Genomic DNA, 20020 nt, shown 5'->3' with positions numbered 1-20020 from the left:
TATTTAGGTACATTGTATTATTTTTCCTCATATTAATAAAAACTTTGTATGTATATAACATCCCAGTTTTGTTCTTTCGAGTAAAATAGCAAACGAGTGAACCGATCAACCATGAAATTTGACAAGGTAGTACTTAATTGCGTCCTTCGTAACATGATTTTTAAAAAATCATTTTTTTTTATAAAAATAGTAATATGAATATGTTTTTTTACCATTTTTATTATTTTTTAAAACTAGTGAATTAATTAAGAATGAAAGGATTGATAATTATTAATTATAGATCAAAGAAACCCCCATAGTAGACCTGAATAACACAGGAAAGGCTAAAGTATCTCATACCGAAACAATCAACATTAATAAGATTTCAACCAACTTTGAGTTCTATCAATATTTGATTTGAGTCCTGTTATGTCCCAATAATGGCCCACAAAGTTTTATTTATTAATGAAACGTTAAAACAGCGGAACAAGTTTGAGTACCTCTGATAGTTACGAATATTAAGTTATTAATTTGTACCTTTGTGGATTCTGTTTAATAATTAAAATATTTAACCAGAGTCTTAAATTATTGTACAGTGTGTGCCCTCTATTTAACAACCAACACAATTTTTTTTTTAAATAGATTTTCTCCCAAACTAATCATCCCATTTTAATGAAAGCCGAATCTTATAATAATTGCATTTGGCGTCAATAACTATCTCAACTCGACCTCAGAAACGGGAGTAGTTCTTGATGACAGTCTCCATTGGCATATTCCAGAATTCCGCCAGAATCCTAGACATCAACTCAACTTTTGTGTTGCAGGAGGTTTGTAGGTGTGTCGATCAAATGCACCTCACACAACAAAGTTCATGGAGTGGAGGTCTAACCAGCTTGGAGGCTCCAAAAATGTAAAAAAAAAAAGCATTATGGCAACCGGTTAAATGTTTTTTATAGAACTATTTGGATTGATACCCTGGTTGAAACTTCAGTCTCACAACTTTGGAATGCAGTTTAATTGTTTCAAATAGTGTACGTGCCCTCATCCATTTGGATGGTTCATCCTCAATAATTTTATACAAGTTTGCAATGAAATCCTGATTCCTTTGGCAGTCTGACGTCATCTTATGATCAGCACGCATTGCTGTTGATTCATAATCACCTCCAGACTTGCACTTTTCTTTGTTTAAGAGGTTTGCAATCTTAACATTGTCCCGTCCGATGCGGATATGAAACAAGAACATTCAACCTTTTCCACAATTGTTGATCGATTCAACTTTAACTTACACCTAACCCTTCTAGCAACCCACCACAACAACAAACAACGTTCTGCCTCCGCACGCACTCAAAGTTCGTTGTTAAACAATGGCCACACTTTCAGAGAATCAAGGATTTACACGAAGCAAAGATTTGACAGTATTTAAATTTCATCATCGTAATTTGAGAGTAGTTAGGTTATTTATTTTGTCAAATATGAACATTCCGATTTAACTGCCAATTAATTAATGTGAAAAAACTGTCAATCAATATAAATTTCACTACTCTACATAAATACATCAGTATATAGATTGACCAACATCCATACATATGAATCATTAGTAACTACCTTTACCTTTATTTCTACATGATTTTTATCAATAAACCTCATTAAATGTTTTGAGTTTTGTGGGCACGCTCTTCTCTCCATTAGTGTTGGGTTTCGGTCTGAAAATCCTAGACCGATCTGACACTGTTTTATATTTTGTTGGACCAAACTAATTCGGTCCAACACTGGACCGGTATCACGGAAAAAATGGTTCTAGATCGGTCCATAGGACAAATTCGGTCTGTATTGGTGTAAAGGAAAAATTCGATCTGGTTCTGTCACAAAAAATTTGAATTTTTTTATTCGAAAAAATTTTATTTTTCTGTGAAAAGTTTTGGATTTTCGAAAAAAAATTTCGAAACAATTTTTTTTTCAAAAAATTCAATATTTGAAATATAATTTTCAACTTTTTTTCACCAAAAAATTTTCAATTTTTGAAAATAACTGTGTAAAAAAAAAAAAAAAATACCTGGGTATTAAAATACGGAAGATCGGTTACTTCATTTTATGGGAAAATAGGGGACGTCAAATATATAATATGATTCTCAAAACTCTGTAAGACAAAACTTTGAGTGTGTTCTATCATTATTTAACAAAAATAAAACTTCTTTGAATTAATAAAGCTTATTATATTGTCTTTTGGAAAAAGGTAGTTATGTTGCCGCACCCTATATAAGCCCAATTACATTTTTTTCAAGGATTTAAAAACATTTTCAAACCATTGCAAGGATTCTAACTATTGAAAGTGGTAGCTATCATGAGATGTTGATAAAAGTTCTTTCTCAACATGGCTCTTCAGAAGATGCAATTCCTAAGATATATAAAGAATATTTGTGGGGGATTTCGATACTTCTCTATCAGTCAAAACGCTAATTCAATTCATTTTATATCTAACCATTAGGAATCCACCTCTAGAAAGAGTTACATCTACGACACATAAATAAAAATATTTAAGATTTTTTTTTGTATGTACCTTCAGCTTATTAATGAAGTCATTTTTCATCAATTAAAAACTATAATAATATTGAAAGATTAAAATTGTTCACATATATAGTTGATTCGAAATTAATAAAAGAGCAATGGGCAATGCGTAGGTATTTAGATATTTTTTTGTCTCTTTTACTTTTCTAATTTATCGACGACTCGAATTAAGGCTGTGACTACGGGGTGTAGGCCAAATTGCCAAATTTGTCGAAAAGGCAGCGTTTTTGGACCAAAAATTAAAGTATGTATGTTTTCAAAAAAAGAAAACTATTTGTCACAATTTGATATACGATATATTAATAAAACAAAGATAATATATCTGTCTGAATGTTTGCTGATACTTCATTTTGGTGTGTTGATCTACTTGATCTCAGGAATAACCTGGTAGCTAAAACACGGAGTTGGATGCTCTACAAATTAAAAAGAAAAGGAACTACAAATCTAAAGTGTGGGTACTCAAAACTAGTAGTAGCATGACTAAATTACAAAAAACGTCATTTTAATGGAATTAAGAAACGACAACTCAAAACTGATTTGTGATATGTTTAAATATTGTATTTAGCTATACTTATTATGCAATATGTCATCCTTCACAAGCAATAACAGCCTCAATACGCCGGCGAACAGATTGTCAGCTTTTGACCAAATTTTTGTCCATGGTGGCAGTTCAGAGCGAATCCAAATATGCATGAGATGTCCGCAGACATCCTTCTCCAAGACACCCTAAACTACAAAAATAAGGGCTTGAGGTCAGGGCTGGTGGAAAGCCATTTGGAGGCTGGCCAAATATCAGTCATATTGTTGCTGTTCCTAAACTGACTTTTTAATATTATAATGCAGACTGGATGGAGATACCAAGGGTCTGTACAGCCTTTTTGCTACTGACACCGGTGCAGAAGAGATTGTACACGCTTTCCCTCTTTTTTTGTTTTGTTGTTGTTGCTTTGACATTTTTACAATTAGAAAAATGGGATTAAAAATAAAACTTGTTTATTTTTGTTTCCGCTGTTGTTTGGTGGGTTAATGACATCTAATAATTTTAATAAGTGTAATAAAATCGTAGTTAAATGTTACTTGAAGTTTTGGGTCCTCACTTTGTATATTAATATAACAAAGTTTGTCTGTCTTTTGTCGATACCTAATCACTCCAAGCAACGACAGGTACTCCCATGAGTAAATAAATAATTCATTCTTGACAATTATGCTACGTCTTAAAAAAGTAATAACCCTTTTGTCAAAATGCTAAAAGATTTGTCAAAAAATAACACAACAACATTATTTCCCTCAAATAAAAATCCTAATAATGACCTAATAAAGCAACACTAATTTAGACAGATGTATGTTTGAATAGCCATATTTTAATGATTGAAATGTCTTATTACTTTAAGAGGTATGTCAGTGCATTCCAGAGTATTAAAAGTCATTTTTACATCCTATAAACACATCAAGTCCAATTGTAATGATAGTAATACAATATTTTATCATCATCAAAGTATTTATTTAAACAGAAGTGTTTTGCACATATGACACAAATAAAAATGAAAATCTACTCAAACATGACATTTTGAATGATTTACTATTTATTTACTAAAAGTTTTTTTAATTCCTTACAATAACACAGCTCATCATAATTCGAACTCTTGCCTCACATGTGCTGTTATTGTCAGAAAATTATAATAAGTTAACACTTTTATTCCTAATTTAACTAATTAGGAATAAAAATGTCAAAAAGTATGTTTTCAATGGACAACAATATTCTGTTTGTTCAGATTTTGCAATGGAAGAATTGATTTTTTAAATATTAGTAATCTTTTAGTAATAAAATCCATTTTTTATTTGTGAATAAAATGTTCTTTTATTTGCACCATTCTTATACTTGTTTTCCTGTTCATTTTAGATTAGACCGGTTTGATTTTTAATTTTTTTTTCAAATTTTGATTATAGCTAGTGCGGAAAAGTTATTATATAGTATGAAAATGACCTATGCAAAATTTCATATCCCTACGATGTCATCTTTAGGTAGCGCATCTTGCACAAACTTTGAAAAGAGAGAAAAACTCTTTATTTTGCCAATAAGGATTAAAATACATTATTTTGCATTAATTAATTGTCATGGGCATTATTCTAACCTATAATAAACATTAGTAAAGTTTTGTTCTGAAGCCCCTCTATGTATCAAAAAGAAAGAATAAATAGAAAAAATTTAACTTTCCTTATTGAAAAAAATAATAAAGGATGTAAGCTGTTCTAGGGTCATCAAATTTTCCGATTTTTTTTTTTTTTTTTGTCTTTTTTTGTTCCATAGAACAATATTAGAAAAAACACTTTCTAAATACTTTTTATAGGTTAAAAAAATGTCTATCAAAACTATTGAATGCAAATCCAATAGTTTCTTCTTCCAATTCTCTAATTAGTGCTGTTAGCATTGATTGGTTGGATTTCTTATTAAACTGTGAACAATTATGAAACACTTATTGAATAATAGTTCCATAGTTGGAATAATTTACAAACTAATTTTGGAACTTCTTCTGTTGTTTTTCAAATGAGAGGTTGTGAGATGCAAAAAAAAGTTGCCCAATGTTATACTAACAATAATTTTAATAGTAACTAAATTATTTTCTCATAGTAATAACATAGGATTATTCATTGTTTCGACATCAGGAATCAATAAAAACATTAAGCTTAATCCTTATTCTATTATATTTAGGTAGGAACTTCAGGTAAAATGCTAATAAAATTCGAGCCAAGTATACGTAGACTTTTGTGTTTGGATTTGGGTCCAAAAGTTCGGGTAGCGAATATTTACGCCTAAAGATCTGAAAGGACCCGAATACGAGAAAATGTGGATCTGTCTTATCTATAGTCAACATTTGATTATAAAGTATTCATAAACCTACCAAAATACCTACTTTTATTATGATAATTTCTTCTTCTTTTCGGTTGCTTGCTTCTTTCATTCAGTTGACGTGTTGCTCTTCTAGATCTTTACATATTTTCTTTGATTCCTCTTAAATAAGCCTGGATATATACAAAGGTCGTCCCAGAAGTACCCAGACTGACTAAGAGATGAGAGTAGTTGTATTAGAAATTACACAATCTATAAAGCGTATGGTTCAAGTTTGAAAGTCCCAAGTTGTTTAGTATTTCTTTGGGTGCCATCAATAGTGAACTTTATCAGTGAATTTGTGAAAATGGAGAACATTGGTCATTGTTATATGATACAGTACAATTATTTGAAAAGCCTCAGCCCAACCAATATAAGAGCTGAACTGGATTCTACTCTTGGTGAGTTTGTTCCTTAGTTTAAAAAAGTAAAACTTTGTCCATCTGAGTTTTAACGACACCGTACGAGTTGCCAAGGGAAGTATCACAGTGGTCCACTAAATGAAGGTGGCAACTCAAGAAATTATGAAAAATATCCACTAAGCTGCACTGGTTGATTGTCGACTGAAAGTGTGCAAGCTAGCAAAATTGTAGGCATTTCAAGAAGTACATTGCATTTTATCTAAAAATAGGAACATATGAAAGCTGAATACAGGATGGATTCCTCTTTTGCTTACACTCGAGTAGCAAAAATAGTATTCTGGAGAAGTTTAAGTTGAGTGTTTACCGAAATTTAACTGCAATAGAGCAGAATTTTCGGCATTTAGAAAAAGAGTATTTTCTCTATTGGATTGTGTTCTTCTAGGACCAGCCTCGTATAATGTAGCGTAAATATACCTTCGCGCAAGGATATCCAAATTCTAATCACTGTAAATCATTTAAACCACTTTTAATCTGCGACTGGGAACAACTGCCTTGTTCATTTGATCCCTTGTCTAAGGGAAGCGCTTACTATGGATACGCCTCTATAAAAATCGGTACTAAATTACACTTGTGTACTGCTAGGAATTAGAAGATTTATATATGGACTATGGATTGGCAGTTGAGAACCCCTGCCTGAGGCCCAGCGCTTAATTATAGGAAATACAGATCCTGCACATTGATTTTTAATGACATTAATTTATTAATATAAATATGTTTTTTCTATAAATAATAGTCATTTACAAAATGGGGATTCATAATTCATTAATAAAGATACAAAATATTTTCCAGAGTGACCAACATAGGCTATTAAATTTATGAGAAACAATTTCCATATTTTTAAATTATGTATATATAGTTTAATTCACATTATTTACACTCCCTTGACTTTTGGACTGGGTGTGACTGCTTAATTTTTTTATTTTAAATTGTCTATGCAAATTGATGATTCAAAATACACCAAATATCATATGTCAAGAAACTGTCAGTTTTTGAGTTCTTCTACATAAAAAGTTTGACGAAGGAACATTGTGTTTTACATTTTAGAGAAAAAGAAGTTACTTTATTTCAAAGATCAAAATTGAAGAGACAGTAGGGGCAATGCCGTAACTATAGGGGCAACTAGGGACCCTGCCCCTTCAAGTGACGTTTTTGCTCCTTTGCAGAAGTATAAATATAAACTTATTATATATGAAAGTTTTACTAAGACTGCAAAATCGTGACCACTTTCTACTTTATTATTTTAAATATGCCCCTCCCAGAAAATAAGACCCATTGAAAAAATAAAATATACCTTTTTCTATAGAAAATAATTTTTAGAACTAGATACAAATATTATTTGATTAAAAAAAAAAGAAATTAAAAAATCTATGGTTAGAAAGTGGAGGATAAGGGGCCTAAAAAAGGATTTACCTTTTTTCGACAATAAGGTCATTAGAAAAATTAAATAAAGCATGTAACCAAATAATTTACTAAAAAAGGATATTGAGAAAAAATGAAAAGGCCCAAATTTTTATCTGGAAAAAGGAAATGTCTGTCGGGAAATTTGGAAATCATATTCAAGCTTGGAAAGAAAGAATTCATTTCATACCAAATGTATTCACTATTAAAAGGCCAAAGGCTATACGCTCGACCAATATAAATATTTTTTAAATTCTGAGTTATTTGAGGATTTATTTGATGGATGAACTAAAGTATTTTTCTTCTTCTTCAAGTTTTCCTTTGAGATTTCAATGGGAAAAATGATATCGCTAATCGATGGAGGTGGGATGTGTGTTACGAAAAAAGTAAGTATATCGATTAGAAAATGAAAAATGGTTCATCCCTGTGCCTTTTCTTTCTTTTGTTCATTATTTACAAAGTCGTGTGTGTGTTGACATCTCCCTCTTAAAGAAGAATTATCACTGACCTTTGGTGTAAATTGATTTAAAAATGCATAATGAAATAAATATTTATGGTTTTAATGCAGTTATAATATTTCGTCTTCACTATTTTAAATATAGAAGTTTTTCCTCTTTAGAGCAGTAATTCATTTTTCCCCTCCAAAATAATAAATCTTGTAGTTGATATTATCCATGGTCTTAATTCAGGTGTACCATTTGTCTCGCTCTCGCCTTCTCCTCGCACTCTTACAAAAAAAAAACATATCTACCAATGAGGCGCGAGTGTTATTGACTTATTTTCGTTTGGAAAATAATACAACTCCCTGAATAATAATATTATTTAATAATATGCATAAGTTATTCACATAGAGGACGATGTGAAAATTCTTTTGAGCATCCACCGTTTTTTTAAACATCAAGCTACAGACTGTTATTTTGCAGTTAAAATATATATTTATATATTTTTTTTAGTTTGTTCTTGTCCTATTAGCTTTGCATTTTTTTATTTTGCAAAACCCCTTCCTCCTTTCTCATTTTCCTGTTTTCATACCTTAACAGCCGGTGCCCCAGTGAACACCTCCTTCTCTGATGTGTAATACATTCAGACCCCCATGGCCTCACTCCAACCATTAATAACAAGTTGTTCTAAGTCTTTCATTTAGGAAAAAGTTCGTAGCCCCTACTTTCTTTAACTTTATATACATTTTTACTTGATTTATTTCAGCTGAATCAATGTTTTTTCACAACTTTGAGTGATATAATTATATCAATAAAAAAGAAAATATTAGATTTTACAGAACACTTTTTTAGTAGTAATTCACATAAATTGTATTTGTACTAGAGTTGACATTTTTGTAATTAAAAAAAAATACTTTTAAGAATTAAAAAAGAAAAGGCAATTTTTGCTAGTGCTCTTTTCTACTTTTTTTGTTTATTATTTAATAGGGTGTCCTAGTATTAAAGATAGGTTCACTGAAGTACTTACGCACTCATTCACTACGCCTAATTTCTCCCTTTGTATAGTTATTATTGCACTGAACTTCAATAAAAAATAAAAACGATACTACAAGAGGATATTTTATTAAATAAAAATTTATTGCTACGCAACATATAAAAACATACAATCAATACAGGCACATGTAAAAATATCTTCAAATTGGGGTGTCCTCGCAATAGTTTGCCGGATTAGGTATCCTTCTGCAGTCTGTCCTGAAGGTGTTCCTAATGATATAAATTGTTCAGTCAGTGCCCGATATCAGAATTCAATACCTAAGGATCTAACCTTAGGACACCTAAGGATTATTTGTGGAGGAGGTTATCCTCCAAATATAATCCTAGTTACAGAGATAGCAGAGATGTTCTCAAAAATCTGTCATAATTTAAAATTATATTCTGTGGATTTGGGTTGTAAAATAATTATCCGAGTCCTCCAACAAATCAAAAAATCCTGGGAACATCCCTGAATAGTTGGTGATTCAAAATGACTGGTATGTTATATTGAAATTAAAGAGACATTCAAATCCTATCCTACAATCTAGCAGGCGGAAAATGATAAAAACGTGCCAAATCAACATTGGAAATAATGATAATGTAAAGTGCCTGTTTTTATCTCCATTATATAAAATTTTTAAGGTATGTAAAATATTAGGGTGGTTAGTTTTGAGGGGGGTGATCAACTTTTTTAAAAGTTGTGAACTTTGTATAGTTTCCCAAAACATAAATAGTAGTATTGGGGCTCGGGCTGAAAATCCTAGACCAATCTGATACCATTATGATTTTAGTGGACAGAGCACAATTGATCCTTTATAGAAGTACGTTCCGAAAGAAAAATGCGGTTGGGATGGGGTTCATTTACAATGGAGTAAATACTAATTCTATATATGAATTTTTGATGATGTCATCTGTGGTTTTTTTTTTTAAATTGTGAACATCAATGAGACGACATGGCTCACTGGACAATGTGCTCGGAAAAATTATTCACTTGAACCTGATGTACGTAGGTTTGCGTCTCGGTTGTTCCTAGAAAAAGAAATATACTTTAAGTAGGTGGACTTCAAAGACAATTAATTCCTTGGATAGATGGAGTAATTGTAATACTATAATGTTTATTATTCCTAATCCGTGCAACTCCATCTGACAATAACGTCGAAAAAAATTAAAGGTGTTGCATAAATTAAATTTGTACAACTCATAGATCAGTTGTGAGGAGAAAATTGGTCCATAGATTGATACAGGAAAAAAAAACAGTCTATATATTGAGTCTCACCACTTAGAAATACATTTTTAAAATTGTATATTTTCATATAGCTGATTTATTTGGTGAGGATCACTAATCCCATTCCCAATTGAAATATTAATAAATATGAAAATAACAATATGTTTAACAGAAAATGTAGAATTTGATTTGGTGGAGCTATTAATTTTTTGAATAATAACGAAACTTGAACCTTTTGATCATTATGGATTAAAAATAATCATTTAAGTATATGGTCAGAAATGCAATATCTCACCATAATAATTTCTAAAAAGTATGTTTTTTAAAATCTACAAATTATTGGGTTTAGCAAAAAGAAACCCATTATTTTTGATGGACTTTTCCCCATTAAGGTTCATGTCCTTGGTAATCAAAACAAAGCTTACATGATAGAGGGACTCGACGATTTATATTATTTTGTTCATATTTTCGAAAATAGACCTTCCAGAAGCGTGGTGCATTATTACAACGTGAGATACACATTACTAAAGCCATCAATTGAAAAAAATATTGGATTTATTTTAATTTTAACTATTATATATCAATAATGTTTGAAATGAATTAGAGAACCCCCAAAATACAGTCAATCGTTGGGAAATTTAGCATGGAATAGTCTTTCAATGTACTATAAAAATTTCCCAATACCTTCAATCATTAATTTCTAAAATTCGGATTATCGATCCACTCTAATATACATTCTCCATACAAATATACTTTAAACAATTGTAGCAGGGTTTTTTAAGCATCGTGTGCCTCAATGTAAGAAGACAAGTCCTGCCTTTTGAATGTATGTACATCTTATTAGTATATACTCCTAATGTAAAAACCCATAAAATATTTAGTGAGCCTGCTTCATACTCCTACTTAGTAAAAACATACATCCCTGGATGGAATTTCTTTTTATAAAGGAATAATGTATGTAATCCATTAGTTTCTCTTATAATACGAATAAGATATTTCATTTTATAATTAGGATTTCTCATGGTTGATCATCCTTCATTGAATGTGGGTTATTATAATATTATGCAGTATTGATAAAAGTGCATGATGACTTTTAAGATGTAACTCAAAGTTGAATGTTATTCCACGTGTGTTTTTTTTTTTTTAAAGAGAGAGTGAGAGTTCCAAGAACGATCCTTTCCAATACAAAGCTATTTATACATAATAGTAAAGCTAAAAGTCTCAAGTGCGCTTAATTAATTAAAACTGCATGACTACTTGATCTAAAAAAACAAACAATATAAAGTGTTGTATAAACTATGACATAGAAAGCGGGCCATACTTTATGCAGTTCCACCCCAAACATTATTTTTATTTTTTAAAGCTGTTATCATTCTTATTATATTCTTGAGAAGGGGAAAATATGAAAATAGAGAAAATGCAAATGGTGTAAGACTTCAAGTTACATTAGTAGAGCAATACAAAAATTGTAAGTTCTATTAGATAGTAGTCATTTATTTGATATAAAAGTTCTTTCGACCAATAATTATTCATCCAATTTTATAAGACGAATTATAACCACTTCATAACCATTCAAGGTTCAGTTCGTGCCTCTGATATTTATCAAGAGTATTAGATTATTGCTGTTTTCAACGTATAATGTACAGTTCGATATTATATTCGTTTCTTATGTGTATACATAACGATCCGGTCTTGTCCAGATCGTAAAAATCATCTCAATCCCTGGATATCCAGTCAACTTATTGAATACATGCTCCTAGGCCAAAGATGCTCTTAGAGGAACAGCCTGCGAATGGCTAATTTAGAAGATCTGTAAGTTCTTATTGGACACTAAGTGGAATTGAAGATCGACTTCAGATTATATGTCTTTGCTTTATAAGGAGTGGGATTTTTGTTTATTTCCTTCATCATATTGTCACTCACAGCTCAATTAATGAAATGTCATGATAGTTAAGGTGCTCTTTTTTCAGAAATTCTTCAAATTTTCAAGATTATCACTTTCAGTTCCGGTTTCTTTTATTTTTACAGGCCGACAGGTAATATAATATGCAGCACTGACCATGTAAAGCTAATGTCATATTAAAAAAAAAAATAATGATCAGTTATACGTTGGATGCTCAAGAGCTGATAGTAAAAAGAGTTTATATATCTTGAGGCAAGACGGAATTACTAAAAGTATTGCTGATCAATAAGTCCTCAAGTCTCTGTGTTTGCAATTTTGAATAATTTTGTAGAATGAAATATTAAATTTTTTTTTATATAATTAGAATTTTTAAATTCATATTTTAATCTAAACTTTGGTATAATTATTCATAAATATAAAAATATAAGAAGGGGGAAATTTTTAAAATGGACTTCACGATGACTGTGAGCAACAAAGGCATTTAAAAAACTTGGTGTTATAGTTGAAAAATAACTCCAAGCAATGCGGGTACTCTCTCGCTAGTAACTTATATTAATACAATTATGCCTGTATAATGTTAGTACATAGAGTAATGGACAACAAGCAATATTATTATTATTGTTTATATCATGTATATTAGGCTGTCCCGATTTTGGGTTATATTTTTATTCGTCTACTCAAAAAAAAAAAAATTAGTTGAAAATAATCAAAAAACTGACTTTGAGAAAGTTTGAGGGCTCTAAGTTTTTAGTTTGGGGACCAATCAGGTTCTATTTTTAACACATTTGTATCGTACCCTATGAATAAAAAGTTGTACTATTTATTTCCTTTAGCAGGTGCATCCCTAGGGGGGTTGGCTGGAGGGGATGTACTCCATGTTATGTTTTTTTTTGAAGATTTATTTTCGCAAAAAAAAGAAGGTCATTCAGGTAAATTATGCAAAAGAGCAAAAAATTAAATATTTAAATTTTTTTTTCACAAAAGATTTCACATTTGGATTTCTTGTGAGCAGCTGTAGATTATGAACTTTTTTCCAAAACATTAACATTTAAAATTTTAGAATATATATATTTTTTTATCAAAAAAATTATTTTTTCTAAACAGCTGTGGATTATTGAATTTTTTTGCGAATATCTATGGATTTTTGAAATATTTTGTGAATAGTCTTGGATTCTTTTTTTTCAAAAAGAATCAAAAAATCAAGCTCCCCACCAAAATACAAAACCTACAGTTTAGTATTCTGTGTATCTGTTAGAAACATTTTGCACCTTGTTTTTAAAAATAATTTAAGGGGTCCCTGTAAGATGTGCTCAATGACTTGGAGCACGGGACTGTCTAATCTACATACACATAGACGACGGGTATTCAACATTGAATATATATGTATACAGAAACAAACTTCTTATATTATTTATGAATATATTACGTAATATAATATGTAAGAAAAAAAACAAAAAAAAACCTCGTTTTCTAAAGACTCTCTGCTCCAAGAAAAATAAACATTTTGATTGCTTATATCTTCCATCTACTCACTATAAGTGTTAGAATACATATAAATGATATGAAAAAGTGTGTTATAAAAGTCTTGAACGTTTAAATGTTTATAGAATTTCAACATGGTGACGGACTATATAGCTCTCTGATTTAGATGACCATGAATTGAAGTTATGTGATATTTATAAAAAAAATATATCAGAATTAGGATTATATATATACTTTTTTTTTGGAGAGGTGGGCTTGGCTTTTGGAATTTTTATTGAAAAAAAGTATCAAAAATCGATGGCCATTCAAATAAAAATTATTTTTTTTGCGAAAAAAAATTCAAAATTTTAACTTCAAATATTGAAAAATAATTAAACTTTGTTAAAAAAAAAATCAAATGTTAAATTTTTCAAAAATCTAGAGCTATTCACAAAAAATGAAATTTCAAATACTAAATGTATATAAAAAAAATCAAAAATTCAAAGCTGATTACGGAAAATCTTTTTTTTTTTTTTTTCAAAAATCCACAGCTACTTACAAAAAATTTCAGAAATTAAATTTTAAATATTAAATTTTTGGAAAAAAATACAAAAATCAAAAAAAATCATTTTTTTTTTGAAAAAAAAATTAAAAATCCACAGCTACTTACAAAAAATTTCAGAAATTAAATTTGAAATATTAAATTCTTGGACAAAAATACAAAAATTCATAGTTATTCACAGAAAATTTAATTTTTTGGAAAAAAAATATGAATAATTTTATTTTATTATCTTTTCACATAAACAAAATTCCCATCAAATATCAATTATTTAAATTATAAAAACAAATCAATTAAAAAAAAACTTGAGTTGTCTCAAGTTATTAAAAGGATGAGGTCCCCTTTATAAACTAAAATATATAATTTGTCCAGTTTAAAAGTCCATTGTTTCAATATATCTTGCAATTGTTTTGTTTAGACCTGCAGGAAGAGGAGCCTTTTTTGTTCGGCATGCGTAAATAATCGTGATTGGCTTTGCAACTATTGCTTCAATTTTAAAATCATTCTCTCCTCTCAATGTAAGAGCAATGATCCAGTCTGACGCTTTTAGAGTTATGTTAAATCCATACTCTCCACCATCAACAATGGAGGTCTCAATGACAGAAATAGGAATAGGTGGAATAAAGATTCTACTACATAATTCAATAATTTATTTTTTTGGATATTTAGGGGGGGGGACTATGCCCCTCCAGCCCACCCCTCCAGACGCCCCTGTATATATACTACGTACATTCAATAAATCCAATGTTTATATCTGTATTCATAAAAACATATGTAGATATAATATACAGATAGAAGCTACATATATTTCTGTCTTCATTTGTCCCATTCCTCAGTTCAAAGACCTTTTAAAAAAATCATAAATCTTGATGATGCAATACCTAACATCATCGACAACATATTGTTATATAAAAACACTTTATCTATGTAGTATGTGAATTCGTTGCATCACAAATAATTATTACTATCATCCCCATTATCTATTCCTGTTATTAGCTCTACTCGTAATTTTCACATCCGGTGAGCTGTAGGAGTTTTTCTGTACAGCTGTGGATTTTTTTTTTTTTTTTTTTTTTTCTAAAAAATTCAATTGGGAAAATACTTTTTGAATAGCTATAGATTTACAAAAAAATCAAGAATTTTACTTTTGGAATTTTTTTTCAAAAAAATTCCAAAAACCAAGTGGCCCTCAAAAAAAAAAAAAATTGGGCAGACTGATATTAGTTGAAATAAAAAGGGAAAATTTTTAAAGTTTTTTCAAACGATAATTGAATAAAAGCCATATTTTTTTTCCCAAAAAAAAAAAAAAAACGACATGTGGCCTATTCAGTTACAGTTTTAGCTTTTAGCGAAAAGAAGGTGTTCCAATTTTGATATTAATGAAATTTAAGAATACCTTATAAAACATTAATAAACTTTGATTTGATGTTTAATTTGTACTTTCCTTAATTTTATTTTGATTTTAAGTCAAAAGAAAATCTACTTAACCTACAAAAGACCGCACATTTTATTATTTATTTATTTTTATTTATCAAACTCCACAGACGCTCTGGACAAGATGTAAGAAGAGCACATGTTTCGGAGGGGGCTTGCTCACTCTTGGTCATACCAAAGTTTCAAAAAATTATTTTGTCTCATCATCATGAAAGAAAACATTAATTGAAGAAGACATTTCGTCTATATCAGTGGTTCTTAACCTATGGGGAATTCCCTACTGGCGGGGAATGGCGCAGTTGCCAATTGGGACAGACTGATCGAACAGGATAACCACTAGTTCAAAATTTCCTAATTTTTAGACTTGTTTAATAACAAAAACATTTTGCTCCTATTACTAAGAAATTACTCATACGTCTATATATTCCTATGGTTATTTTATTTAGTGTGTTGGGGATGATATTGTTTGTTAAGGGTTAAGATCTGTGAATACGCAGGAAGAAGTGAAGCAAGTTCTATACTAACTGCAGTGCAACGGCTTTTCCAACATTAGCACGAATCAGCAAGACTGCTGGTGGCGTCAGCAGCATTCTCTAGAACGAAGCCATCATCAACCTCAAAAGGCTGCTGGACGAGTTTCAGCACTACTTTCCGCACTTCAAAAGCGACAACCCAATGATGAAGTTGAAGAGGGATCCCTTCACCTTTCGAGTTAAAAACTTCCCGAAGGAAGTGGAAGACATCTAAGACCAGTTTCTTGAGCTGATGCTTGATTCCATAGCAAGGGCTGTTTTTTACAGAGAAAAGCCTGAAACCACTATAGATGGTTCGTATCCTTGCATTGCTATGGCGGCGTTCACTCTACTGGTTGTATTTCTCTTCACGTACCTGTGCGAGTCGGTGTTTTCAAGCATAGTTGAGCTCATAATCAAATCGCGTAACCACCTGATTGAACTTTAACCTGATTTGCACTGCGCCATTTCAAAAAGTAAAACCGAACATTGAGGCACTCGTCAAGGCAAAATAAATGCAAATGTCTCATTAAGATATATGCGTCTAGTGTTGTATTTTGTATGTTTTTTATGAGCCAAATAAATTGAGAAAAAAACTAGGAATCTTTTCATAAGTATTTTATTTCTATGTGATAACTGTTAGTAAAAAATATAATATATGCAAACAAACATTAAGGACCGTAAAAGCAAAGCAATACATGGGTTAAAATCGAATTTGTCAAGGACCGACGCTGTGGTGGGAAATGGAGAGTTGGCTCACTAAAAAGTGGGGAATTTGGAGAAAAAGGCTAAGAACCCCTGGTCTATATAGTCAACTCATAGCTGACCAAATTAACACAGTATAGAGAATACAGTAATACCGGGAAATACGATAGTCCCACAGCACGAGTCGTTTTTTTAATACGAGCCAGATTGCGAGAAATAGTTCGCGTTTGGGATAAAAGTAGTATTAAATCAGTTCTAGGACTGTTTTCCTATTCAGTGTTCCCCCTTCCTTTAAGATTTGTTTTTTATATCGGTCCGATCTTCTTTTTTTTTCAATTCAACGATCCTAAGGGCTGTTATGTTGGTTCTTTAGTCCTACGCTCCTAGCAAAAATTTTATTTTCCTTACTTCTAGCTAAAATGGAAGAATCAAAGACCAAAGAAATTAATTATGATGACTAGAACGTATAATAATAAGTTCTAGGCGCACATCTCCGACTTTAAACTTCAGGTACCTTGTCTCTTTGAAAGAGACTTTGATAACACTTCAACTACGGACATGACGTAGTTAATAACTACGATTTTTCAGCTGTTGTAATTACCATAAAAGACAAATAAGGACCGGTCCTAGAACAGATAGGATTACAATCGTTTTAGATCTATCCAAAACTACAATTCAGTCTTCTTCTTTTATGAAATACAAGTTAGGGAGTTATTTCGTATAATTGAATCAATTGATTTAACTTACGAGCTCTGTCGAGAAAGGAAATACACGCATTCGTGTGAAGGACCTACTGTATAGCACACGTCCCATTCAAATCCGTTTAAAGGTTCTTGGTCTCCACTTCTTCAATTGATGCAGATTTACATTATATTTTTTAGCCGTCAATGCGCTCCTTGCAATGAGTAAACTCAATTCTTTATAACGCGCAATAAGAAATGAAATTGCATTGCATTCTTCAAAAACGGTTCTTCTTAGGGATATCCTAATCAATCCCTAAAGAAAAGTAATTATAATTATGAGTGAAATATTAGAACGATCTTATCATTTCTTGATATAAAAGGGGATTGCACCTGTTAAATTAATATATGTGGTACATTCTGGTGCACATTCGTACTCGACAGATCTCCCTAGTGCAGAGCACTCTCCTCTTTCCTCCCTTCCTATATATATAATATTATTATTATTATAAAGGAACATGTTTGTGAGGGGAAAGAATTAATAATGTATTCTGATTCTCAATAGTACACAAGGCCGAGGCCGCCATATTGAGCAAAAAAGAAAAGAAGAATGGGAGAGCTCTCTGTTGTACATGCATGGAACTTGTCAAAAAAAATGTAGGCCGGATTGAGGAGGAGGAGAGGGGGATCATGATGGCCTGTGTTTCTCTCTCTTCCCTTCTTCTATTTAAAAGACTTACAAGAATAATAATAATAACAAAAATACAATTCTACGGGCGAGCAAAAGTATTTTGAAAAAGAAAGAATGGAGCAGTTGAATTTTATTCGGGGTTGGGGTCGGGATGATGGTGTCGTTAATTAATAAAAATATGTGACAGATAGATAAATAATTATATATGTATTATTATATTATTAATATTCTTATTTATGAAACTTGTTGTGATTATTGGCGGCATTATTGCATTCAGGAGAGACAAGGAGGAAATCCGTCGCTTTAGCTAGTAGAACTTGAACAAATAAAGATTCAACATCAACTGCAGTAAAAGCGGGGAGCAACTAGTAACTACTACACACTTCTCAAATAGTATTTAAAGTTAAAACACTCGCACACAAAGACCCAACATAATAATGTCCGGCTCTTTTTCGTCAAAGTCACTTTCCCTACGAACGGATAATGTAGGAAAACGATTTCTATGCGTGAGTGGAAGTCATAAAATCAAAATTAATCGATATACTGAATGGCCTTGGAGAGCTGGAGTCATTCGCTGTTCTAGTCACCTGGATGCCTCAGATAATGAACTTCAGGTGGGCCTTCCATCTTATTTTATTTATATCTATATAATATCATATAATCCATTATTATTTGACAACTATTAATTGATTAATCCTTTATTTTTTTTAAATTATATTATGTATATAGTTATTATCTATTTATAATATACGCATATATTATAAATATTTTCTGTGACTGTATTTGAAGTACTTTTGTACATATTTTGACATAACCTACTTTTGTAGATCTGGAAGTGAAGGAGAGAAAGAAAGACGAGGGGGAGTGGGCGTACCTCAGTCGTCATTATCAGTATACTATAGATCATATTCCATACTACCAACTTTAGTATTAATATTCTTCTAATACAGCCACCTATTCCGTAATCAGGGAAAGGGTATGAGAGAAAGGGTGAAGGAGGAATCCTTCTGCATTCATCTTATATGAATATTATGCACCTATGTACAGGCCTATACGTTATTCCTTTGACCTGTATTCGTTATCCACGGGGTTGGTAATATGTGCTGTAGGCAGGGTTCCCAGTGCTTGTCCCCCCCAGATATTGGGTTTCACATATCTTCTTAGGTTTTTTGTACTGATATTCTTTGTTAAAGATCAAATACTGCAGGCAGCCGCCAAACTGTCAGAAATTATTAAAAGTATTAATTAAGTTTATATTAGAGGAAAAGGGGATCATCAAACTTGATTAATAATCCGTTTGAGGAAATTACTGATAGAAAATTTAAATATAATTGCTTAAAGTTCTTAGTAAAGCTATGCAATCAAATATTAAAGATATTTAATTTAAGATACAAATAGGATAATTGCAAAGCTAAGGATACTAAATCTTTAAGTAACCCAAGTATTTCAGCTCCATAAATTATTTAATTTCCCTTTACTTTCACCGAAACATACAGAAAACCATATTGATGATCAATAGAAGCTTAAACGTTTATCTGCAGCCGACCATTTGTAAATATCTACCGAAATTTCTTCAATAAAGATAAGAAAATAAATCATAATATTAATATATATATTGTAGCCTTGGGTTTTAAATAGCTACGTCTTGAGTTTTGTTGAAAGTTCACTGGCAGCCATGTTTGTAGGCCCTACCAAATAAAATACAAATGCAAAAAATACTACTTTCTAGCTCATCAGTGGGCTCCTAAACTTAATATGCCTCTAACATAGGTAGAGTTTGAAATTTATACAAAGTGGGGGGAGGGTTATTCTATATCTGCTTATGGTCTTTCGGATTCAGCCCATGTTAGCCCTTACATTAAAGTGGTTCTGCCTATTATAGATGTAGTTTTAAATTGGTTCTGAGGTTGGGGGCCAAATTGTATTTATTTAGTAATTACTAAGTATATCCAATATAATTGTTAATAAAATAAATCTTGAGCATCAGGGGGCTTGGTCCTTCTGCAAACTCTGCCTATGGTGCCTGATATTACTATTGGAGATAACGTCAGAGAAAGTAGTAGTACTACTTATAATAATGAGTAAAAGGCTATTATTGTTTGATTAAGTATTCATTTGAGAAATGGA

The 20020-nt window shown here is 31.1% G+C and overlaps 1 protein-coding gene across 1 annotated transcript in view; it reads left to right on the top strand.

Annotated features, from left to right (window-relative positions):
- Positions 1 to 18014: 18014 nt before the first annotated feature.
- Positions 18015 to 20020, top strand: part of LOC121123596 (uncharacterized) — a 44561-nt gene continuing 42555 nt past the window's right edge. The window contains 1 exon segment of the mRNA XM_071890817.1: positions 18015 to 18507. Within this exon segment, the coding sequence (XP_071746918.1) occupies positions 18331 to 18507 (177 nt within the window). The 5' untranslated portion in view covers positions 18015 to 18330.

This window comes from Lepeophtheirus salmonis, chromosome 8 (assembly GCF_016086655.4).
Source record: "Lepeophtheirus salmonis chromosome 8, UVic_Lsal_1.4, whole genome shotgun sequence".
Taxonomy (NCBI): Eukaryota; Metazoa; Arthropoda; class Copepoda; order Siphonostomatoida; family Caligidae; genus Lepeophtheirus; species Lepeophtheirus salmonis.
The sequence above is the reverse complement of the archived record's forward strand: the minus strand, read 5'-3'. Positions and strand labels throughout refer to the sequence as shown.